General features: G+C 37.7%; 1 protein-coding gene across 7 annotated transcripts in view; it reads left to right on the plus strand.

Moving 5' to 3' along the window:
• PI4K2B (phosphatidylinositol 4-kinase type 2 beta) overlaps positions 1-16492 on the plus strand; it is a 32125-nt gene extending 15633 nt beyond the window's left edge. For 2 of the 7 annotated variants that reach the window (XM_060655315.3, XM_060655318.3), the window contains exons 6-10: positions 286-344; positions 2220-2319; positions 5907-6040; positions 6605-6664; positions 14026-16492. In XM_060655315.3, coding sequence (XP_060511298.3) covers positions 286-344; positions 2220-2319; positions 5907-6040; positions 6605-6664; positions 14026-14199 — 527 coding nt within the window. In that variant the 3' untranslated portion in view covers positions 14200-16492. The remainder of the gene's footprint in view (positions 1-285; positions 345-2219; positions 2320-5906; positions 6041-6604; positions 6665-14025) is intronic. The other 5 variants (XR_009616500.3, XR_013555330.2, XR_013555331.2 and 2 more) reach the window with 5 other exon arrangements.
• The last annotated feature ends 9000 nt before the right edge of the window (positions 16493-25492 follow it).

Consider the following 25492-nt stretch of genomic DNA (forward strand, 5'->3'; position numbering starts at 1 on the left):
CTTGATAATACATACCTCACAGAATTGTTATAAGGATTAAATGAATTAGTGCCTGTTAAGTACTTACAACAATGTCTGACACAGCGTAAACCCTCAAAAAGTGTTAGTTAACATTTGTAAGTATTTTTTGGCTTGTGTGTGTTAGGTTGGAGCCTTTAATATGTACACATGTGCCACAGGTAACCAGTTAAGGTCTTGAAAATCAAAAGGTGACTAGAATATTTCCTTTGATATTAAGCTATGATATCCATAAAAAATGAAGTAACATTTGTTTTGTTTTGAAAGACAGGGGAAATGACAATTGGTTAATCAAATACGAAAAGCAACAGGGAAAGGAAGTTAAGGTAAGGAAATTTCAAAATTATACACAGAGACACACACAATTTCTATAAAAGATTCCTTAAATTTATGTTTTTCTTCATTTCTTCATTTCCTTCACTTAGATCCTTGGTTTTATCTCCTTTTGCTGTTTTTCTCATCTTTTTTCTTTCCTTCCCTGTTTACACTGCATTTTTTAAATTTCTAAATCTCTGTGCAGCTTTATTTCTTATGTTGTATTAGAGTAGAAGGATGGTACCAGCTTGGTACTTTTTTTTAGAACTTGGGAAATTCGTTGTAGAACCACGACCACCAGATTTATTTTGCTTTTATGTAAAAAAGGTTCTGGTATTTTTGGTCGACGTGTTTATATTTTAGTAATTCACTTCTTTCTGAGTCTTATGACTCCATAATGTGGATGAGTCTCAAAATCCTGCTGAGTGAAAGGAGCTACTCACAAAGGGAACACACTGTCTGATTCCATTTATGTGAAAACCTACAAAGTGCAAACTAATCCCTGGTGACAGAAAGCAGACCCTGGTTGCCTGCGGGTGGGGTAGAGGGAGGGAGCGAGAGAGGGAGCCACCGCAAAGGACACCAGAAAACTTTCGGTGAAGGTTTCACATCCGCGGATGCTTATCAAATTGTACACTAATATGTGAAGTTTATTGTGTGTAAATTATACCTCAATAAAATTGTAAATAGAAGAAAAGAAATAAAAATAAATGGCAGTTACAGCAGAAATAGGTTTAAAATACACACATAAATATATATTTTCGTAATCGTTGCTAAATATATTTTATTGGTGTATCTTGAGCAATTAGATTTTACTGAAAATTTTATTCTTTGCTCTTAAGTATTTTGTGCATTTTCAGTGACGTAAGATATTTGATATAAACTAAAAGAAACAAACCAGACATATATGACACGGACCTTCATGCTAATACTTCTCATTTTAAAATTGTCTTTTTTACCTTTTGTTTTTATCTAGGCCACTTGCTAATGGCAACCGTCTTATCTTTACATAATAAGTACTCTTTTTTAAAAATTTTTTAAAGTTTGTTTATTATTGAGAGACAAAGAGAGACAGACCGTGAGCAGGAGAGGGGCAGAGAGAGAGGGAGACACAGAATCCGAAGCAGGCTCCAGGCTCTGAGCTGTCAGCACAGAGCCCGACACGGGGCTCGAACCCATGAACCGCGAGATCATGACCTGAGCCGAAGTCGGACGCTTAACCGACTAAGCCACCCAGGCACCCCCATAATAAACACTCTTTAACATGAAATCCCTCTTGCTGTCAAGAATGTAGAAGTTAGGAATGGCCTACTTTCTGTAATTAATGGTATCTTGAGATTCCTTCTACTGGACCTTTTTATAATTGTTCTTTGAAGAGTTTTATTTAGAAACATTTTGTGTTTGGACTAAATATTTCTGGGGTACCCCAGGAAAGACTAAATTTTTAATGAGGTAGCTTTGTTAAGTTCTCTTAAAAATACCAATATTTTGCAAATGTCATACTTTTAAGCAGTATATCTAGCAGTAAATTATCTGAAACAACATATTTTTAAGTTTTAATAATTCCAAGTCCTCTTTCCCAAAAGGAAAGAAATGAAACCAGTACTATCTGAATTTATAATAGCAAATAAAAAATAGTGATTATGAAATTCTTACTGATTTATACGATGGTTTCTTCCCTTCAAGTGTGGAAATTTGTACTTTCTGACAACTTATTTTTTATTTATAGTAAGACCTTTAATAAAAGGCAACTTATTTTTTATTTTTTAGTTTCTTCAAATAAAAGGTATTTAAATTTCAATAATTTTAAAAAAATTATTTAATACTTGATCTTTTAGAAATATTCATATACTTTTTTTATCAGCAGCCATTTTTTTCTTCTTTAGGAAACGAAATGGATTGATGATAAAGAATCACTTATTAAAATAGCTGCAATTGATAATGGTCTGGCATTTCCTTTTAAGCATCCTGATGAGTGGAGAGCATGTAAGTGTTTAGAACCATCTATACATTCTATAATCACCCTTTTCCAGAATGGGAAGGGAACAAAACTTATGGATATCAAAAAAAGGAAAAGAAAAACTGGGTGAAGAATAATCATTCACTAAGGCTCTGTTCTAGATGTTGGGGATGCAAAGATACATTCTACACGGGCCTTGCCATGTTTGTTTGCTTATTTTTGAGGGACTGTGTCTGGTTTTGGTTTTTTGGCTTGTGTTAGTCTTGTAGAATAAGTTTTTAAATGTATGTAACATGAGAATCATCTATTTTAATATATGGATAGAACTTAACTTTAATGTTTCGGGTAGTATTCACTTACAAAACAGTTTAGGCCTACCTCTCCCCTTTTCAGTGAGTAGTGCTTTAACTGCCTTACCAGTCTCCTCTGTGGTTGAGGGTCTGTTTTGCTACATCTTCTTGAGCTAGTTTTATTTTGTTTAAAATTGTTCGTGACATCTTGAGATCTGGATTAATGGGTACAAAGTTTTTTTATAGAATTATAATTGGGGCACCTGGGTGGCTCAGTCAGTTGAGCATCTGACTTCAGCTCAGGTCATGATCTCACGGTTCGTGAATTCAAACCCCACATTGGGCTCACTGCTTTCAGCACAGAGCCCACTTCGGATCCTCTGTCCCCGCCTCTCTTTCTGCCCCTTATCTGCTCATGTGCTCTCTGTCTCGAAAATAAAAAATAAACATTAAAAAAAAAATTAAAAAAAAAAGAACTTCCTGAGTTACAAACTCACAAACCATGAGATCATGACCTGAACTGAAGTTGGACACTTAAATGACTGAGGCACCCAGACGCCCCTAAAAAAACCTTTTTTTAATAAAAATTAATGAATAAGTAAATAAAATTTCTGTGTCAGTTGATTAAAAAAAAAACCTGCCCATTTTTATTTTCAAGTTTTATTGCTTTGTGACCTATGACTGGCTGCATAAATTCTGCTGATTGAAATTTGTTAGTAATTCCTTTGTAATCTGGTTGATGGCCAGTTAAAAGGTACTTGAAAAGAACGTGTCTGGACACAAAGTTCTGCATCTGTCTATTAATTAAAGCTTGTAGTTGTTAGTCAAATCATATTATTTTTTTGACCACTTGATCTGTTAATTTTTGAGAGTTGAAGTTGACCAAGATTGTGATTTTGGCAATTTCTTCTTGCATTTCTGTACATTTTTTGCTGTGTATTTGACATACATAAAGGCCCAGCATTTTATATTGTTGGTGGTTTGTTCTTTTATTAGTGTGAAATACATCTCACTTTATCCCTCTCAATGTTTTTTTTTTTACTTTTCTTATTTTATCTGTTGTAACATTGCTACACCTCATTTCTTTTTATTAACATTTACCTGGTGTTATTCTATACTTTTATTTTTTACTTCCATCATTTTGTTGTAAGCATAAGACTTATGCCCAACACTTAACTGGATATTTTTTTACCCAATCTGAGATTCTTTTAAAAGGTACATTTAACTCTAGTTCAAGTCTCAATAAATAATGTGTTTGAACTTTTCCTGCCATCTTACTTTTTTCTATTGACCATGAATTCCAATTTATTTTTCCTTTCCTATCTTTTGTTGAATTGGCTTGAGATGTCTTTGTTTCATTGTTTTTTCCCTCTAATAGTTTGGAATTTATGTGCAAATTGTATTTCAAAAGTGTTAAGTTAAGGGCTCCTACAATACATCTGGGAAATTTTACCAAATATGCAGTTGAGGATTAGAGATCTGGAACTTGAAAGAGGAGTTGATATTGAAGATACAGTTTTTAAACTGTCACCATGGTAGCGGAAGCCATGGTGGTGTTTATTACCTCAGGGAATTCAAGGAGAACAAATACCACCACTAGGACAATGTGAGGTACACAAATACTCAGTGAATGTCTCATGAATGTTTAGCAAATAAATGAAGGAGAGAAAGGGGGCAATGGTGGCATTGAAGGCAAGAGGAAAAGCCAGCAAACAAAAGAAGTGGCTTAAAGGATAGAAAGTACACTCGGGGAGAGTAGTATCTCCAAAGCCACACAGGAGAGAATTTCACAAAGGGAGATGATAGAAGACTGCTACTTTCTACAGAGACATTAAGTAGCATGAGGACTGCAAGTGTGCCTTTGGAGAGACTCTTACGAGATGGCTGGTGGTCTTAGGGGAGAGCGTTTGAATGCTGATAATAGAAGTTGAGGGATAGGGATCAGAAGTAAAGGCAGGCATGGAATAAGAGCTTTTATGTGATTGGTCAGGGAAAAGTAAAAAGGAAATTAGATATAGCTGCAGGGAGATGTGGGCCAGAGGAAGGGCTTTCTTTGGAATGGACTGTGTACTTCCCACAGTGGACAGGAAGATAATAAAAGAGAAGTCAGAAGGAATGACTCTAGCTGTAGGAGGTTCTCATTGGATGTGCCCACAGTAGCTCCGTGGGTGATCATCTTGTCAGAAGCCTTACATATACTTTCTTGCAGGAATTGGAATATGCACCCTCTCCAGAAGATTCTACGACTTTACGAATCTTTCTCATCCTAGTACTGTGTAGATTTAACAGTCTTCTTAGGAGAGAACTAGAATTAGCCTGAAGTCATGGATCTTTGATCCCTTAGAGACATTTGCCTATTCACCTACTAATGATTTAAAAGTTTGGAACATTCACAGGTGGCTCAGTCGGTTAAGTCTCCAACTCTTGATTTCGGCTCAGATCGTGATCTTACAGTTCATGAGTTCAAGCCCTGCATCAGGCTCTGCGATGACAGCATGGATCCTGGTTGGGATTCTTCTCTCTCTCTGCCCCTCCCCTGCTTGCAATCTCCCTCTCTCTCTCTCTCTCTCAAAATAAATAAGTAAATAACACTTAAAAAATTTTTTTAGATAAGACTTTGAAACATCATATATTTCCACGCATGTGCATGTGTGCACATACACATGTGTGCGCGCGCACACACACACACACACACACACACACACACACACACTCGTGAGTGGTCAATTCCTGATAATTTGTAACTGGGAGGAGGGCAGGGAAATCTTAGCCATGGTATTTGATCTGGTGTATGTGAACAAATTATAGGTGTCCCTTAATTTCCAAGTTTAGAGACCAGGGATTCAGATGTATTTTTTGATATAGGGCTGTCTGAGACAGACCGATTATCAAAATTCTTACCTTTTACTATTTAAAACTCAGGAACCTGGGGCGCCTGGGTGGCGCAGTCGGTTAAGCGTCCGACTTCAGCCAGGTCACGATCTCACGGTCCGTGAGTTCGAGCCCCGCGTCAGGCTCTGAGCCCCGCGTCAGGCGCTGGGCTGATGGCTCGGAGCCTGGAGCCTGTTTCCGATTCTGTGTCTCCCTCTCTCTCTCTGCCCCTCCCCCGTTCATGCTCTGTCTCTCTCTGTCCCAAAAATAAATAAAAAACGTTGGAAAAAAAAATTTAAAAAAAAAAAAAATAAAATAAAACTCAGGAACCTGACTAGTTCTAAATAATAGTTTACTGTGCTTTACCATCTGAATTCACCATCCAAACTTGGAATCAGGATGATTATTCTCTGATAACTTCTTCCTCTCTCTCTCTCTCCTTTTTCTTTCAGATCCATTTCACTGGGCTTGGCTTCCTCAAGCAAAAGTTCCTTTTTCTGAAGAAATAAGAAACTTGATTTTACCATATATTTCTGACATGAACTTTGTGCAAGATTTATGTGAAGATCTTCATGAACTTTTTAAGGTAAATAAATTTTTCGTTTTAATTCTTGCGGAAAACGAAATAAATCTCAAACGAGATTTTCTTAATAGAGCTAATTTGCAGTTTACTGCTTCTGGTGTAGAGCCTGACTTAAAAAGGAATTAACAGCTTTACTTTACAGGAGCATAAATTTGTGAAGTTACACTGGTTATGAGTGTTCTTTGAAGTAAGACTCTATTAAAATCTGACAAGTTGTTTTCTTCAAAAGTTGAATTTTTACAAAAGTACTCCATAAATTGTAATACGTATTTGGTGAGCTGCTGTAGTTTAGTTCTCTCAAAAACACCTAAACCCATTGGCTGGAAGGTCATTTTAAATCCTTTTGGGACCAGGTGGATTATAAATAAACTATTCTTGTCATTCTAGAGACATACAAAAATACTTCAAGTAAAAATACTCTTTACATGTTATTTTATCTATTAGGAAAGCTCTGGAATGGCCTTATGTGCTAAGTTGAAGAGTTCCTTTGTTTTTAAATATTTGTTTCAAATTTCTTGATTTTTGGAATTATAATAATGTAGGTTTTTTTCCTCTTTTCCCATAAAGACTGACAGAAGATTTAACAAAGCTACTTTTGAAAGTCAGATGTCTGTTATGAGGGGTCAGGTAAGTTACCTTTTTATGACCTTGTTCATTAAGAAGACAGTTTCTCTTTGAAACAGTAGTAGTTAACCCTTCTCTCCATTGTGACCCAAAGATGCAATTCTTTTATGCTGAACCAAAATAGCTCGTATGATTAAAAATGAAGTTGATTTCAATAGCATCTTTCCTGTCTTGCTCTAAATTAGGCATTTTTGACCTTGTTGTATATTGTTTAGTTAACCAGTTTCACTCTCCTGTGAATTCTTTGTCTTCATTTTGATAACTATTTTCCTGAGTGTTATTGTATTTTTCCTCCTCAAGTCCACTTGCTTGGATGTTTCAGTGCCGAGTTCTGTTGCCTTTTGATTATTTCTCTCACAGAATGTGTTTGGCCTTTGCTGGCGCAGTCAGTAAATCGCCATATCACCAAAGTTGAACACTGAGTGAGGCAAAAAAGTACTAATAGTAACTCAGTCTTGTCACTCCGTCTTTCTTTAATTAGAGGTACAAGGCGTTAGGTCTGCTGGTGTGGGTGTGCAGGCTGGCTGGTCTACGGATAATGTCTAGTTCTTCCACTCTATTGATAGTACTTAGATTCCAGAAGGAAAACTTGAAATGAAACTAAATTATTGTGAATAATTTTATAGTGTTAAGTATAATGAACAGATAAGTTACTGTAAACATTGTCTTTTAGTGACTTACTAATTAACTTTTTCTTCCTAAAATACACGTTTAATTTCAGGTAACTATTTGCTGCATACCTGTGGCAAAAAAGACCAGTCTAGTTTTTGTACTGAGGATTACATTATATAACTTTAACAAATAGATATGATTAAGTTAAATAACCATTCATACACCAAATATTTATTGACAGAACTAGTACCAGAAAGTGATTGAAATAGAACTGTGAGCAAGACCCAGTTCCTCCTGTCATGGAACATTTGCTGTGATGAGGAGGCCAGGGTCAGGGAAAAGGATGGATTATTCGCTCGTACACCTCTCTGTGCTCTCTGTTATCTGCATTTATGCAGTGCTTTGCTGGAGTCATAAGTTTTAAATAGTAAGTGAAGTGGCTGGAGAAGAAGGCTAGAGCCAGATCTTGGAAGCCTTAAGTGCCAGAATATAGATTCCACGTGGAAGGGATCGGAACAGTGAGAGATTACCATTCGAAAGGGTTGTGATAAAACTAATTTCTGGGGGAAAAAAAATACACAAAAAACTAATTTCCAGAGAGGAGACCTTCTTTTGTGAATACCTGAATTAGGCTAAATTCTGTTTGTATGTGCATTTTGGGGTGGAATTTATACCTCAACCAGAAGTGTCTCTAACCCAGCAAAGATTAAGAACCACTAGGGAAGGTGAGGCTGGACAGTCAGGTGTAAATTTGCTCAGCAGGTGAGGAGGCCAGAGCCAGGGGGCCTTGCAGGGAGCCGAGTTAGGTGACTCAGGCAGGCATGAAGGGCTTAGGTGGCCCATGATTATAATTATGTCGAAGAGTGTCACCATCCCAAACTATAGTTGAGCTACATTTTCTGGCATAGATAATTATGCGCTAAGATGACCATTTTGCTTAAAACAAAGTGATGTATAAATATTCTCCATCTTCTGGAATTCTCTTATCCGTAAAGATTTATCTTGGGAATTTTTTAAAATTTATTTATTTTGAGAGAGAGCAAGCAGGAGCGGGAAGGAGCAGAGAGATGGGGGGGGGGGGGGAGGGTAGAGAGAGAATTCCAAGCAGGCGCCATGCTCCTTGATGAGCTGGATGTGGGGCTTGATCGTGAGATCATGACTTGAGCCAAAATCAAGAGTCAGACGCTTAACCAACCGAGCCACTCAGGCACCCCTCTCAGGAATTTTGTTTTTCAGGGAAAAGCTCTAAATAATTGTATAAGCTTTTGTTGTAAATTAAAGTTAGTACATGAGGAATTTAAATACAAATTTTATTTTATTTATTTATTTATTTTTAAAAATTTTTTTTTAACGTTTATTTATTTTTGAGACAGAGAGAGACAGAGCATGAACGGGGGAGGGTCAGAGAGAGGGAGACACAGAATCTGAAACAGGCTCCAGGCTCTGAGCTGTCAGCACAGAGCCCGACGCGGGGCTCGAGCTCACGGACCGCGAGATCATGACCTGAGCCGAAGTCGGCCGCTCAACCGACTGAGCCACCCAGGCGCCCCATAAAATTTAAAAATGACAAGATCAAGTTCTGGAGAAAAAAAATAAAATGATGCCTTGGTTATATGTTTTAATTTGATTTTTTTTTAATTGTTTTTAAGTTTATTTATTTTAGAGAGAGAGAGCGAGAGTGAGCAGGGGAGAGGCAGAGGTGGGGACGGATAGAGGATCTGAAGCGGGCTCTGTGCTGACAGCAGAGAGCCCTATGTGGGGCTCAAACTCATAAACCGTGAGATCATGACCTGACCTGAAATCAGATGCTTAACCAGCTGAGCCACCCATGTTCCCCATTTTTGTTTAGTTTGGTTTTGGTTGGTTTTTGTCTTTCTGATAGCCAGAAAGAATAAGGTACCCTGACCGTGCATGATTATGTAGCTTTCTGGTTTTAACTGTTTTTTTAAAAAAGCTGATCTGAAAAATCAGGTTTTAGTTTATGTTCTAAAGTAAATCAGTGCTTTGAAACAGAAGTTTAACAAACAAAAACAAATAACAGTAACCTATATTCCGAGCAACAAAATCATTTTTCAGCCAGTTCCTTAACTAAGTCAAAATACTTGTGTTATTTCTACTGTTTATAATTTTCCTTAAATCCCTCTGCCCTCCAGTTTTGCCAGTTAACTCCAGACTTGTGCTTTGGTACAGCCAAGTCTTTTGCCCTAGTTTACAGTAAGTTTTTAGTCTTACACACGTTATCAGTGATGTATTCTAATTCTTCTCAGAAAGATTTGGACTGGAACTAAGAGCTAGTGTGAAGTCATTTTTTTAAAAACAGTCTGGAACTAGTAATGTTTATTAAAGTTAGAGATTTCGAATGTTACGTTAAATAGCAGTAGGTCATGATCAGGTTCAATAAGATTGTTCATTTTATTTTATTTTTTATGTTTCAAGTTTTTGTCTAAATTCTAACTAGTTAACATACAGTGTAATATTAGTTTCAAGAGTAGAATTTAGCAATTCATCACTTACGTATGATACCCGGTGCTCATCACAAGTGCCCTCCTTGATGCCCATCACCCATCTAGCCCATCCCCTCACCCACTTCCCCTCCAGCAACCCTTGGTTTGTTCTATAGTTAAGAGTCTAAGGCCGTTCATTTTGTGTTCTGCCTATGCCTGTTGGGAACACTGGACCTCAGAAAATACTTACTTACGTGAAATAATTTTACACGTGGTCTGAGAAAGTGGCAGAAATAATAAATAAAGCCGTCTTATGAATACACAGTGAACTTCTATTCAGTGACTTATAAACCGGAAGCTCATTTGCAGATTCAGTAACAATTGATGTTAAAGACAATGAAAGTAACACTTCAGTACCCCCTGAGTACTTTACCCTTTACTAGATACTTTGATGTTTGGTGTCATTTATTCTTATAGCAGCTCTACATAGTTATCTGCATTTTACGTGGAGGAACCTTGGCTCAAGAGGGTTAAGATGTTGAATCTATGAAATAAGGGGGTCTCAGTCTGCATTTAGGCATTGCCTTTGCCTGAGACCCTTATCTTCACTTCTCTGCATTTAATGATCTTCTAAATGGTATCCTGGCCTCTTTTCCTGTCTTTCACATTCAACCGGAACCATGTCTCTGAAAGCAAATCTGACCATGTCTCCTGTGACTTACAGCTTCCATGATTTGTCACTGTGTACAGGCTCCGGTGCCAGTCAACAAGACCTTTGGTAGTCTGCCTCTGTCCTGTACACCTGCCCTGGCACTCGTCACTCATGGCTTCCTCTAAGCCTGGTCACTCTTAACTCTTACTCCCTCCCATTTCTCATCTCCCAGTGGTGCCCTTGTGTGTGTTGTTGCCACTCCTCAGGTGCCTTTTCCTCTTCATCTGGAGGACAGTTTTCCTTCAAGCTCCAGTTCTGTCTTTCTAGACTCTTCCTGCCACTCAGAGTTCCGTTTTCTGCAGCACTCCCTGGAAATACACATACTGATGTCCATTTTACTCAAAAATTTGATGTGAAAACAATATATTGGGAATATTACTATTAGAAAATAGCTTAAAATCAACCATAAAGTGATTATGGGTGGTTTTAGATAGTACAGTAATTCTTATACCCACTAACATTTGAGGACCAGTGAAATAGGCTAAAGGAGAGCAAAGTCTATATGCAGAAGTCTGAGAGTTTATACCATCCGCCCTCGGCCTAACCATCACATCACTACCGAGTTCTCAAACGCGGCATAGATGGAGACTTCTGAAGTGTTTCTTCTTTGCCTACAATGCTTAACCTCTTTCTAAAAATAGTCTTCTCTAATTTAAACATACAATAATTGGGGCGCCTGGGTGGCTCAGTCGGTTAAGCATCTGACTTCGGCTCAGGTCATGATCTCATGGTCCGTGGGTTCGAGCCCCGCGTCGGACTCTGTGCTGACAGCTCAGAGCCTGGAGCCTGCTACAGATTCTGCCCCTCCTTCTCTCTCTGCCCCTCCTCCACTCGTGCGCGCGCGCGTGCTCGCACGCTCTCTCTCTCTCTCTCTCTCTCTCTCTCAAAAGTAAATAAACATTAAAAAGTTTTTAAACATACAATAATAGATTTGTTTATCCCTTGAGAAATGAAAAAATGGGTGATATGTAGTGGAGGGGTTCAGATTTTAAGTCAGGGCCTAGGTCCACTGTTGTTAAAGTGTTTATCACTTTTTATTCCAGTTATTTGTTCATATGGCTTTTTGTTTCTAGAAAGTGTGTAATTTAGAGGGCTCTCATGAGTTTTTTCCTCCTATTCAGTCTTCTCTCCTCCCCAACATAGTGCATGCTCAGTAGATGTTTCTTTAGTAAATAAATGCAAGATTATCAAGTGTCTTAACAATTTTCAAAGAAACATTAATATTTAGGATAGTTCTTAGGCTTGAATAATATTTGCTATTATATATTTGAAAATTGTTAATCTTGTAGAATGACTCTCATTTTGTTTATACCATTCTGTTTTCTAGATTCTCTACAACAATCATGTCTTTATTTTTTAACTGTTTTTTAATGTTTATTTATTTTTGAGAGAGAGAAAGAGAGACAGAGACAGAGCATGAGGGGGGAGGAGCAGAGAGAGAGGGAGACACAGAATCCAAAGCAGGCTCCAGGCTCTGAGCTGTCAGCACCAAGCCTGACGCGGGGCTCGAACTCAAACCGTGAGATCGTGACGTGAGCGCAAGTTGGATGCTTAACCAACTGAGCCACCCAGGCACCCCAACAACCATGTCTTTAGAGTCAGGAAAATATTAGGTGTTACTTAAATTTGTGTTTAGACTAACAATCTTAGAATAGAATTTTTAAAACCAGAAGAGGAAACTAACCAGAACGTTTCATTTCTTAGCCATGCTGGTGCCCACATTTATTTTTGTGATAAGAACAATGTTTATAAATGTGAATTTCATAAATTCTTTGTGTCTTGTTTTCCAGCCTGGAAATTTTAAGGGAAGAACTTAAAAGGGAATCTAAAACATAAATACATTGAGTAGCTACTATAGCTAGTAAAGATTTATTTCCCTGAGGTGTTAAATACTTCAGATTTTCCAGGATCTAAAGCATCCAGTTTATACTGTTCAAAGTAATATGAATTTTATTTATTAGTATGGCTTTATGTTGAAACCTTTATGCTTATCACTATTAAATAATCTTTATAAGAACCACTAAAATGCATACTATCTGTATATTATTAGATATTTTCAAATACTTGAAGAAGACATCTTTATTTCTAAAGTACATAACAAAGGGGCTTTTTTTTTTTTTTTTACCTGATATGCAGGGGGAAAAAAGAAACTGAATTATTATCTGAACAGAGTAGAATAGGCTGTAAGCTATGTGTTGAGTTTCACACCCTTATTTATGTGCTCAAGTAGCAATTCTAAGAGTATGTTTAAACATGTAATGTAATATATTTTACTCTTTCTAGTTTTATTTTTTCTATTTAAGAGTGAAGTCTTAAATGAAACTTTATTTTAAATGGGTACCTTCCCAAATTCTCTAACCCAGTGCCTGTGTCATGCTTTCCCATGGCACTTGTACCCTGTGATACATGTTGTAATTTACTTATTCATGCTTATTGACTCCTCCCCCTGCTAAAATGTGAGTTCTGTGAAAATGGGGGTTTTGTTTTGTTTTTTTCTACTGTTACAGCCCCAGCACTTAGAACAGAGCCTAGCACGTACTAGGCATGCAACAAATTTTTTTGTTGAATAAGTGGATAATGTTTTTTTTTTTTAATTTTTATTTAAATTCCAGTAAGCATATAGTGTAATGTTAGTGTCAGGTGTACAATTTAGTGACTCAACACTTAGGTACAACACCCAGTGCTCATCACAATAAATGCATCCTTAATCCCCATCTCCTATTTCAACCATCCCTCTGCCCGCCTCCCTTCTGGTAACCATCAGTTTGTTCTCTGTGGTTAAGAGCCTGTTTCTTGGTTTGCCTCTCTCTTTTTCCCCTGTGATCGTTTGTTTTGTTTCTTAAATTCCACATATGAGTGCAATCGTACGGTATTTGTCTTTCTCTGACTGACTTATTTTGCTTAGCATAACACCCTTTAGTCCATCCACCTCGCTGCAAATGGCTAGATTTCATTCTTTCTTATGGCCGAGTGACATTCCATTGTATATATGTGCTACATCTTCCTCATCCATTCATCAGTCGATGGACACTTGAGCTCCTTCCAAACACTGTTGGTGGGAATGCAAACTGGTGCGGCCACCCTGGAGAACAGGATGGAGGTGCTGCAGAAAGTTAAAAATAGAACTACCGTACGATTCGGCCATTGCACTGCAGTCAGCAAATGCAAAAATACTGATTCAAAGGGATACACGTATCCTGATGTTTACAGCAGCATTGTCTCCAATAGCCAAATTATGGAAAAAGCAGACTCTTTAGACCAGAATCTGTCTAGCTTCTAAGTCAAATGGAGTATGTGGAACCATTCACTTTATTCAGTCTTCTGATTGCTTCTGGACATCAGTGCATTCTAGAATATTTTAAAGTTACTAATTGGCAAAAGTTATTTAATGCTAATTTTGTACACTCGTGTGTGTCTATTTTTGTGTCTGTATACTATGTATTTATAGCAGTTACTCCTTGTCATCTCTGTTGGGCAGAAGTGGATGACGTAAAGATTGTAGTTATGAATAAATGGTTAAAATAGCCATTATTCAGTGAACTGAATGAAGGTTTTTATCTTATTTGAACTGGTGAAAATCTCTCTTTTTTCCACAGATCTTAAATCTTACTCAGGCATTGAAAGATGGGAAGAGTCCTGTCCAGTTGGTACAAATGCCTTGTGTGATTGTGGAACGCAGTCAAGGTAGAAATCAGGGCCGCATTGTCCACCTCAGCAGTTCATTCACCCAGACCGTCCACTGCAGGAAGCCCTTTTTCTCTTCCTGGTAGCAGATGTAAGCGTAAGAGAAAAAAACATGTGGCATTATTATGTTGTTAGAACATCACTGCAGGGCGAATCTGCTGTTAAGATCTCCAGTTGCCAAAACCTCAAATAATGTAAGTCTTTAAAAGGTAAAAGGTTATCTTTTGAATGTAATCAAAAGTTTACAGTTTTTTTGTCCAAATATTAAATTTCTGTTTCAGGGAAGAAGTGGTATATCTCCTAAATTGTATTTTTGTAGAAAAATTGTATTTTATGTTGTTTTGTTAGTTGAAAAGGTAATTTCATGGTTTACACATTCTGAAATGACTGTAATTACTTTAGAATTCCAAGTAGAAACATAAGGTATTTGTTGACTTTGAATAACTTTTTATATTCTATGTTCTTTATAAACACTGAGAAGGACGTTGTCTTCACTCTTCTTACATTATAAAAGGCCTTCAAGGGTGAAACTGCTCTTGTGAACTTCAGTAGAGTGGTTAATAGAAAATCTGGTAAGAATAATGTTGCCTTAATTTAAAAAGCCGCTATTTTAGAACTTGAGTAATTGCCCCTAAAGTGACCATTGTTAGGGAATGGAAAATTATATCTTGGTTAAGTAACAGGTGACCATTTTATTTTCTGTGCTTCAGGATATTTTTGGTCAATTATTTTGTTAAAGTAAGGGGAAGAATCTAAAGATACTCTCCCTTTTTAGAAAATGGAGGCACTCAGCTGAGACTGGAGAGGAATAATATGAAATTAAAGTAGATCGCCAATATTTTGAAATTCCACCATAGCACTAAAAGTCCCTTTTGTTTCTGCCATGGAATCAATTATGTAGTCAATTAGTACTTTAGATTACTGATCTTAGTCTGTGTAGTGCTTCAGTTAGTATTAACTTCACTGAAAAGTAAACCATACCTCAAAGTGCATATTGGATTGCATTTTGGGGTCCTAAGGCATAAGTCCTTAAAAATAACAGTAGTTATTATAGTATTGTAGGGTATTGAGGTTACCGATGCTGATATAATTACAGTCAACTGTAGAATATCAGCCCTTGCTAAAGGGGAACATGACAGAGATAACCATAAAGTCATTTAGATTTGATTTTGAAAATCAGTATGTCTGACATGCTAGGATTTTGTAGCACCGTGAACTCCCGGATGATGTAACTTGAGACGAGCCCAGTATGAAGATGTGATTCTGAAGAACCAGAAGCTTCATCCTCTTCTTCGGGCCCCAAACAAGGAACACCACCACTCAAACTAAACTGGCAGTTTGTGCTCTGGGCCTTTTTTTTTTTTTTTTTTTTTAGCTTTCTGTCTTGTGATTTTCTTTTTTTTTTACTTAAGTATTTTCGTGTAAAAGGTGTTTCCTGAGGGTTCAATTAGGACGGAAGACAGATGTGCAGACCCCCCCTTCCCTCACCTCCCTGACTTGGGCTCCATGGGTGTGGCAAGTGAGAACACCGCTGCCTTAACGAAAGTTCACTGGACACCTGTGTTCTCCTACCTCCAACCCCGGCCTTCCGTGATCGTAACGCTGAGATCATGGGAAATTGACTGGAAATTCAAAACTCAACTACTATCTTGAGATAAATACTAGTAATTCAAATGTGCCTTTTGAAGATGTGTTCTTAAATAAGTTGTTATGATGTGGGTACTGCTTTCATAAAACGGTTTTTTCAGTATTTTGAGAATTGCTATATTAATTTTTATAATGGGAAAACTTAGTAAATTCCTACTGTTTTATATCCTGAATTTGTTAAAATAGTGTGCAAATATTTTTAAATGGCCTGACCAGGCTAGAAGAGTAAAGCTGAAATATTTAAGATGTGATCATAAGTCAGAATACATTGGTTATATTTTGTAAATTTTCATGAACTTGACTCTTATTTAAATATTGTGTTAATTTTTTGAATGAGTATATTTATAGTGTCAAGCTTGGTAGACTAAAGGTAATAAAAATCATTGTCTTAAGGTCACTGTTCTTCTGAAGTATGTATATTGGATATTTAGAATGTTTGTGAACACATTTATGTTTATAAGTGATGCTAAACCACCATTCCCCTTGTGTATTAGTGGTATAGTTTAATTCTTTAAAATTCCAAAAGCCATGTGTAACTGGAACCTTTATAATTGGAGACGATTTAATTTTGTTTAATTATATACTTTCTTATTCTCCCCCAAATTTGCCAGCAATTGGAGGCTGTGGAAAACCAGCGGAAGGTTTTTTGCAGACGTAAAAACAATCAGAATCACAAAGTTTTTTTTTTATTTAAAGTTTTGTACTGATGGAATTAAAACCTTATTAAAAACAGATGGTGAGTGTTCTTTGATCACATGACATCTGAAATTCTTTTACAGATGCATAAAGAGATAGGCAGGGTCTTAATGTTTTATAGTCTGTCTTTTCTCCCAGGGTTACTTGGCCAACGGTGCAGAGTTGTGACAAAGATTCTTATGTTGTTCTACCTTTCCAAGCCTCTGTTGTGGTTAGTTTGGGGCCGTGTGGCTGAGTGCTGAGATGTTGGGATAAGTGATAATATGCGACTTCTGAAAATGGCAATAAAACTCCCTGTCTTCACACGCAGTGGTCATGATTGACCACTCTCTTCTCTTCCCGTTTGGATATAAACAAGGAATTTGCCAATTGGAAGCGGCCAGGGCATGTCCGTCACCACTCGGAAAACTACCAGGAGAGCCCATCCACTGAGCTGGGCTGTTACATGAGCAGGAAAGAAGTGCTTGTAAAGTTTGGAATTTATGTGTTATTGTAGCATAGTCTGCCCTATCCTGGGCATTGAAATATAAATAGAAAAATGCAAATCATTTTAAATTAAAAAATCAGTTTTAAGAAGCACAATGGTAGCGACAGCAGATGGTTTTTTAATCTCCCCGAACCCCCAGGAGCTATCCTATAGCAAAAGAAAAACACAGTGACATCATCTTCCCTAAATTAGGTGGTAGAGTAACCCTGTGAATCCCAGAATCTGAGCAGTTGGAGCTAACACCATCAGTAGCTGTGCGATCACGTGGGAGCAACAGCTTTGGAGGAACAAGCAGAAGCAACCTAAGGGGGACTCGCGATGTGGCCATCCCCACTGGTGGCTCCAAAACCACAATGGAAGCAGAGAGGGCCGTTCAGCATTCGGTGGTTGGCAGCTAGTAGAAGGAGACTGCAGAGAAAAGTATGAGGGTGCTGGGGCCATGTGGGCTTCGAGTCATCAGAAGTAGCTCTTACCCCTTAGTGAGCCTGTCCTGGGGGAGGTGGTTGGTGTAGAGCATTGACAAGGGAAGGATGGATGGAAGAGGGGACCAAACAGGACCGAATTCAGAGAGCACTAACAGCACACACAAAGCCACTGCCTAGTGACTGCAGCGGACAGAACCCTAGGACCCCAAAACTAGGAAACTGTCCTGGCGCAACTCACCTCCTACACAGAAATCGAAAAATATAGGGAAATCCATCTCAATTTACACACAACCACATCCTACTATCCTCTAAGAAAACAGGATAACAACCTGTATAATACACCCACAGAAAACGAAGATGCCCAATCATGTTTACAAAGCAGCAAAAAACCGTGATCTCATATTCTTTAAAAAGTAACGGAAGAAAGAAATTCAAGAAATGATAGAAGCTAAGGAAGAACAATCAAACATCAACATTGGAAAAGCTCAGATTCGATAGGCAAGCAACAGGAGGAAAGAAAATGAGAGCCGACAGCTCAGAGCAAATACTAGAGTTAAAAATACACTTCAGAAATAAACTGGAAGGAATACAAAACAAAGAGACAACATATCCGTAAAAACCCTACAGCAAACATCATACTGTTGGAAAGTCTCAAATATCTGCATTAGTGTTCTATTGCCACTGTAATAAATTACCACAAACTTTAGTGACTCAAAAACAACACAGATCGGTTATCCTACAGTTGTGCAGGTTAGGAGGCTGATACAGGTTTCACTGTGCTAAAATCACCGTGTTGTGATACTGACTCCTCCTTCTCCCTCTTGCATTTTTAAGGAATCTTGTGATTAGACTGGGTCCATCCAGGTAATCTAGGTTTTCTCCCTACTTTAAGGCCCGTTGATACACAACGTTAATTCCATCTGCAACGTTAACCCCCCTTGGCCGTGTAACACGTCTGCAAGTTTTGGAGAGCCAAGACATGGGCATCTTTGGGGGCTATTATCCTGCCTTCTATACCTTCCCTCTGAGATCGGTTATGTGACAAGGATGCCTGCTTTCACTATTCTCGCTCCATATTGCACTGGTAAGCCTAGGAAAGAGGCAAAAGGTATGAGGATGAGAAAGTAAATAAGACTGTCATTATTTACTCAGTGACATTATGCATTAGAAAATTCAATAGCATGTACAGAGAACTATTAGAACCAGTATTGCAAGGCTTATGCACCAGCAACATAGTTTAAAAAAGAAAATGTAAAAAAGATACCATTTACAACAGCAGCAAAATTTCAGATTCCTAGGCATAAGTCCAACCAAAGATGTGCCAGATCTCCACACCAAACTGTAGGGGAGTATTGAGAAAAATGAAAGAGTTAAGTAAATGGTGGTCTACACCATGGTGAGGTATTGATAATATTAAGATGTCAGTGCTCCCAAATTTACCTATGGATTCAACACAATCACAATCCAGATCCCATCTGAAATTTTTGTAAAACTCAACAAGCTAATTCTAAAATGTATATAGAAATGTATTGGCCAAAACTTCTGGACAAATAGAACAAAGTTGGAAGACTTACACTACCTGATCTCCAAACTATAAAGGTACAGCACTCAAGACAGTGATAACTGGTGTAAAGATAGACATATAGATCAATGTAACAGAACAGAGAATCCAGAAATAAACCTTATACATATGGTAAGCTGATTTTTAACCAAAGTGCCAAGGCATTTCAAAGAAACAGATAGTCTTTTCAACAAATGGTGCCAGAAACTAGACACACGTGCACACGCGCACACACACACACACACACACACACACACAAAGTGAATCTTCACCTTCACCCCATATGTAGACCTAAAGAAAAGAGCTAAAACCTGTGGAATAAAACTGGAGAAAACCTTAGTGAACCCCGCATTTGTAAAGATTTCTTAAAGCAGAAACGGCACAACACACACACACACACACAATTGAGAAATTGCTCTTCAAAAAACTTGTACTCTTTAAAACATGCTTAAGAAAATGAAATTTCTGGCCACAAATTGGGAGAAAACATTTGGCAAAAGTATCTGATAAAGGAACTGTATCCAGAATTCCAGAATACATAAAGAGATTACACAACTCAAGAATAAGAAGTCACCCAATTAGGAAGTGAACGAAAGATTTAAGCAGACACTTCACCAAAGAAGATCTATGAATGGCCAATGAGCACATGAAAAGGTGGCCAGCATTACCATTAGGGAAATGCAAATAAAAACCTTGAGTAAAGTTAAACATCTACCTATCATGCCACGCAGCCTTTGTCCTTACAACAGAAACGAAAGCAAACCGCCACATAGAAATGTTCATAGCAGGCTTTTTTTGTAATGCCCCAAACTGCAAATAACTTAAATTCACCAAAGGGTGAATGGATAAGCAGAAAATCCCCATACAACAAAAGGAACGTCCTACTGCTACACACAGCACTGTGGATGAATTTCAAAATCACAGCACTAAACTGAAAGAAGCGAGAAACAAAGAAAGCATACTGTATGATTCCATTTATATAAAATTTTCTAAAATGAAAATTAGTCTACTGTTAAAACAGTCCAGTGCTTCCTTGGGAGTCGAGGCAGAGGGAGAGATGGATTGCATGGGAGCACGGGGAAACAGGATGATCGTTCTGATTTCACAGGTTAATACGCTCGTCAAAGATCATCGGATGGCACCGCTCGTTGTGTGTAACTTATTCTTCATAAAACAATAAACAATGAATAAAGGTTTCAGATCTATCATATCTGGGAAAAATTAAAAGCCCAACCATTGGCACAATCATTTGGGAGAGCAATAACTAGTAAAATTGCAGACGCAAGTACTCTGTGGTAGGACGCGCATGCAAGGTTGGTCTAGGCTGTAGTGTTTAGAATTCTGAAACCCTGCTAACAACCTAAGTATCTGTCAGCAGGAAAATGGAGAAGTCAACAGCGGCACACCCATACAGTGGCAAACGACAGAGCAGTGGAAATAATTCACCTGTAACTACATGGATCAAAATGCGCACATAAACCTCAAGACGATGTTGAGGGAAAGAAGTAAAGTTGCAAGAAAAGTATGTACAGGCATCATTTATGTAAAATACAAAGCAGTGCCATATGCTGCTTTTTGACACATGCATATATATAAGTACAAAAAAGTGTGGACAGGAACGGCCTCCAGCTTCAGAATAGTTGTGAGGGGTAGGAGGATATGGAAGCAGATCTAAAGGGCACCAAGCACACTTGAAATATAAAATTTATTTCTTAATGATCTGAAGCAAATACAGGCTGTCCACATTTGTTAAAATCTGAGTGGTACATCAGTGGTTGGATGTATATATATTGTGTGTGTGTGTATATATATATATATATATATATATATATGAGTGTGTGTGTATATATGTATACACATATATATACATATATGTATATATGTATGTATATGTATATACATATATAGATATACATGTATATGTGTGTATGTGTATACACATATATGTATGTGTGTGTATATATGTATACATACATATATATACATATATGTATATGTGTGTATACATATGTATATATATATTTATGTGTGTATATATATTTAATTCTCTGCTATTTTCTGTATGTTTCAATTATCTCATTTTTTAAAATAAGCTTTTATGGGAGCATATTTATATGAATGCTCTGTTTGCCAGCCTTTATTAGTGTACAACGGCTACCATGACAAAATACCACAGACTGAGTGACTTAACCAGCAGAAATTTATTTTCTCACAGTTCTGGGAGCTGGGAGACCAAGATAAAGGTGCTGGCAGGATTGGTTTCTGGTGAGGTATGTCTCTCGTTTATAGAAAGCCACCTTCTCACCATGTCCTCACATGGCCTTTTCTCTGTGCACTCACCCTGGTGTTTCTTCTTCTTCTAAGGACAGGCAGCCCTATTCGTTGAGGTTCACCCATATGACCTCATTAAGCCTTACTTACCTCTTTAAAGTCTCTGTTTCCAAATATAGTCACACTGGGGGGTTAGAACTTCTGAATATGAATTTGGGAGGGGCACAGTTCAGTACCTACCACCACCCAAAGTAAAAAACTTGCAAGCATCTACATCTGCATTGGTTCCTCGTAATGTGGTCAGGATCAGCATCCATCGCAGCCATTTCTGCAGTCCCAGCCACCTCTGTCGTCATATGCCTAATGGAAGACTAAGGTCATTGTGAATATTTTCTGAAGCGACGTCTGAAAGTGCTTCTTAATAAGTGTAGAATTTTTCAACGGGATTTATAATTATTTTTTTATTTTTTAAAAATATTTACTTATTTTTGAAAAAGAGAGAGCATGAGCAGGGAAGGGGCAGAGAAGGAGACACAGAATCCGAAGCAGGCTCCAGGTTCCAAGGTGTCAGCACAAAGCCCAATGCGGGGCTCGAACCCATGAGCTGGGGGATCATGACTGGAGCCAAAGTCGGACACTCAACTGACTGAGCCACTCTGCTCCCCCATTAGTAATTATTTTTGACTGCGGAGATAAAGTTCTTGCTTACTGCTGGGCTCATGGTTCTGTTCTACATAGTTGTGAACCAGAACAGCTCATTTCTCAATTGTGGCAAATACACGAATTTCTTTAGCTCTTTTTAATTTCCTAAAACCCTAACTCCTAGATGCATAACGGTTTGTATGATAAATATAAATCATTCAGTGAATTCAACAGACATTTGTTGGGTACTCAGTATGTCAAATTCTCTCAAAGATAGTAGGAAGACAAAAATCAGTAAAATACATTTTCAACGGTTTCAATTGGATTCACTCTTCAAGTACTGCTCAGAGCGGGAAAGAAAACCTGAAAACAAGAATAGGGCTAAAATAAAATATTTTCGAGGGAATAATATCCTAATCTTTGTGTGTCTTACCTCTGTCCTTTTCTGCATTTGCTCCTTAGACTTGCATACAAGGGAGAGAAAAGAAATGCTTTGTAGACTAAATGCTTGACTGCCTTTGGTTTGAGCTTCTCAATGAATTTTTTATTTATAAAAGAGGCATGTTTTCAATGTCTAGATTTCTCTTGGATTGTGGAGGGTGTGGCTTTCATTCCACCACTTGAGATATTTAATCTGTTTTTTTTGGAGGTGGAGAGTAGATAGTCTTCAAAGATGGCGGTCGTTAGTTCCTTCCCACTTTGTAAGCGTGTGTTATTCCACCCATCAGGAAGTGCAGACTGCCTCTCCTTTTCAATCTGAGCTGGTCTGGCAATTTGCTTGGAACATCAGAATGTAGTGAAAGTGAAGCTATGCCAATTTGGGGCTTTGTCTTTAAGAACCTAGGAGCCTTCCCTCTCCCCCCGGAAGTTACTCACGTAAATCGTCCAACTCCCCAGAGTCCACCACGCTATGAGGAAGACCACGCTAGTTATGTGGAGAGACCATATTGAAGGAGAGAGTAAGGTCATTCTATTTACCACAACATCATCTCTCTGAAGAAAATCAACAGAAATGTCTCTTATCTATTATATTGACAGTAGTCAAATATCTTCGATTATTTGCCAAATACATATTTTATAGCTAGATTTCCTTGAGTTGGGATCCAATCAAGTTTTATTCATTACATCCATCTGTTCCATCTTCCAATCTAGAACAGTTCCTTCATTTTCCCCATGATGGTTACTTTTGGAATTTCCTCCATATTCTGAATTTGTCTAATTATTTCTTCTTAGTGTTCAGCTTGATCTTCTATCCCTCATATTTTCTATGAACTGGAAGTGAGATCTGAAAGCTTGACTAAGTTCGGGCTAAACATTTTTGACAAGAATATTTCAGAGATGATCCTGCACACTTCATACTGCATTTACATCAAGAGTTACATATGGGAATGCAAGCTGGTGCAGCCACTCTGGAAAACGGTATGGAGGTTCCTCAAAAAACTAAAAATAGAATTACCTTAGGACCCAGCAATTATACTATTGGCATTTATCCGTGGGATACAGGTGTGCTGTTTCAAAGGGACACATGCACCCCCATGTTTATAGCAGCACTATCAACAATAGCCGAAGTATGGAAAAAGCCCAAATGTCCACCGATGGATGAATGGAGAAAGAAGATGTGGTATATATATTCAATGGAGTATTACTCGGCAATCAAAAAGAATGAAATCTTGCCATTTGCAACTACGTGGATGGAACTGGAGGGTATTATGCTAAGTGAAATTAGCCAGAGAAAGACAAAAATCATATGACTTCACTCATATGAGGACTTGAAGAGACAAAACAGATGAACATAAGGGAAAGGAAACAAAAATAATATAAAAACAAGGAGGACAGAAGAGACTCATAAATATGGAGGACAAACTGAGGGTTACTGAAGGGGTTGTGGGAGGGGGGATGGGCTAAGTGGGTAAGGGGCATTAAGGAATCTATTCCTGAAATCATTGTTGCACTATATGCTAACTAATTTGGATGTAAATTTAAAAAAAAAAAATTAAAAATAAAATAAAAGAGTTACTAAAAGATATTTCATTTTCATTGAAGAATTCATCATGGTAGGGGAGGAAGTCCCAAAGGAGCCAGAGAGCTGTGGCAGTAGGAACTCTGTTCACAAATTGAAAAATATACTTGTCTATGTAGAGGGTAGTTAGATGTCCCTCACCATTTCTTTGAAAACTTAATTCTTGTCCCATCTTCTTCATCAGTGAGTTTTTCTTACCTCTATTTTTGGATAATGATGATGGTGATGATGATGAGGGGTGATGAGCTGGGTTTCATCACAAGCAAATGTACTAGTTGGTCACAATATTAAAAGAATATTGTCATGAAGGATACTAGTTAAGCCTAAAATCTCGAGAATAAAATTCATAACTTACGACAAAGCTGTATTTCAATTCTACGAGCTTTCATTCTTTGCTGTGAGCTATTTTGCTATTATTCAGCACTTTTCATATGAAGATCCCTAAATATTAAGTGGGCTCGTGGATCAAACAGTGAAAGATGTATAACAAAAATGAATTATTTTTTAAGCAAACTGTATTATTAATCAGCATCATTTTATTCAGTAAGTTTTAACCTGTTTCAGACTCCATGTAAAGAGTTCTTTGAGAAAATAAATTCTGAAGCTTAAAGATTTTTATTCAAACACCAAGTAATGCAATAGATTTGACTTTTGTCATTTCAAAATACTGTAAACTTGCTTATGTTCTAATGTTGCTTATCTTTAATAAATGGAAAGCGTGCCACAATTCTCTTTTGACTAAGAATTTTGAATTGGAATAGACTGATACTTTAGTCCTGGTTCTGCCCCTTATCAGCTCTGTGTCGTTGGACAGATCTTGCAAACCAGCTTTCTCTCCATATGTAAAATATACAAGCTAATGATAACTTCAGAGGTTTCTAACAAGAACAAATAAGATATATTATGTGAAAAGAGTGGTACAAATTCTGGTGGTTATAGATTGGGTTTCTATCTGAGCAACTGTCTGTATTTTTTTTATTAAATCTATGGTTTTTTTTAATTTTAGAGAGAGAACATGAGCAGGGGAAAGGGCCAGAGGGAGAGCAAGAGCAAGAGTGAGAGAGTGAGAGAGAGAGAGAGAGAGAGAGGAATCTCAAGCAGGCTCCACACTACGTGTGGAGTCTGACATAGGGCTTGATCCCATGAGCCTCAGATTATGACCTGAGTTGAAATCAAGAGTCGAATGTTCAACGACCTGAGCCATCCAGGAGCTCCTGTGTGTATTAATGACATTTTTGGACTTTTGGTTTTAGATGAGGAGATAAGGCTACATGCACGTTTATGGGTTTGGATTATTACATAAAGAGAGTATGTGCACATGCAAATTTCTGGATTTGACAACATCTTGCCTGGAGCATGGTGACAGATTTGGAATCAAAAGACTATCTTAAAGTTCTCTGTTGTGTGGCATATGGGGTTGACAGGGGATTGAGAGGAAAAGGCACCTGAGGTCACTGGGTAAAAGAAAGAGATTTATCCAAATCTGATCCTCTGGGAAACTAAGTGACATTTCAAAAGGTGTTTGTTCAGAATCCTGACACCCAGCTCCAGCCAGGGAAATGTGAACCTGGCAGAGTAGAGATGGCTGGTGCCTGTGCCTGTGGGTTTTTGGGGGTTTTTTTCTTTTCTT

The sequence above is a fragment of the Panthera onca genome, chromosome B1 (genome assembly GCF_046562875.1).
Source record: "Panthera onca isolate mPanOnc1 chromosome B1, mPanOnc1 haplotype 2, whole genome shotgun sequence".
In the NCBI taxonomy this organism is placed as follows: domain Eukaryota; kingdom Metazoa; phylum Chordata; class Mammalia; order Carnivora; family Felidae; genus Panthera; species Panthera onca.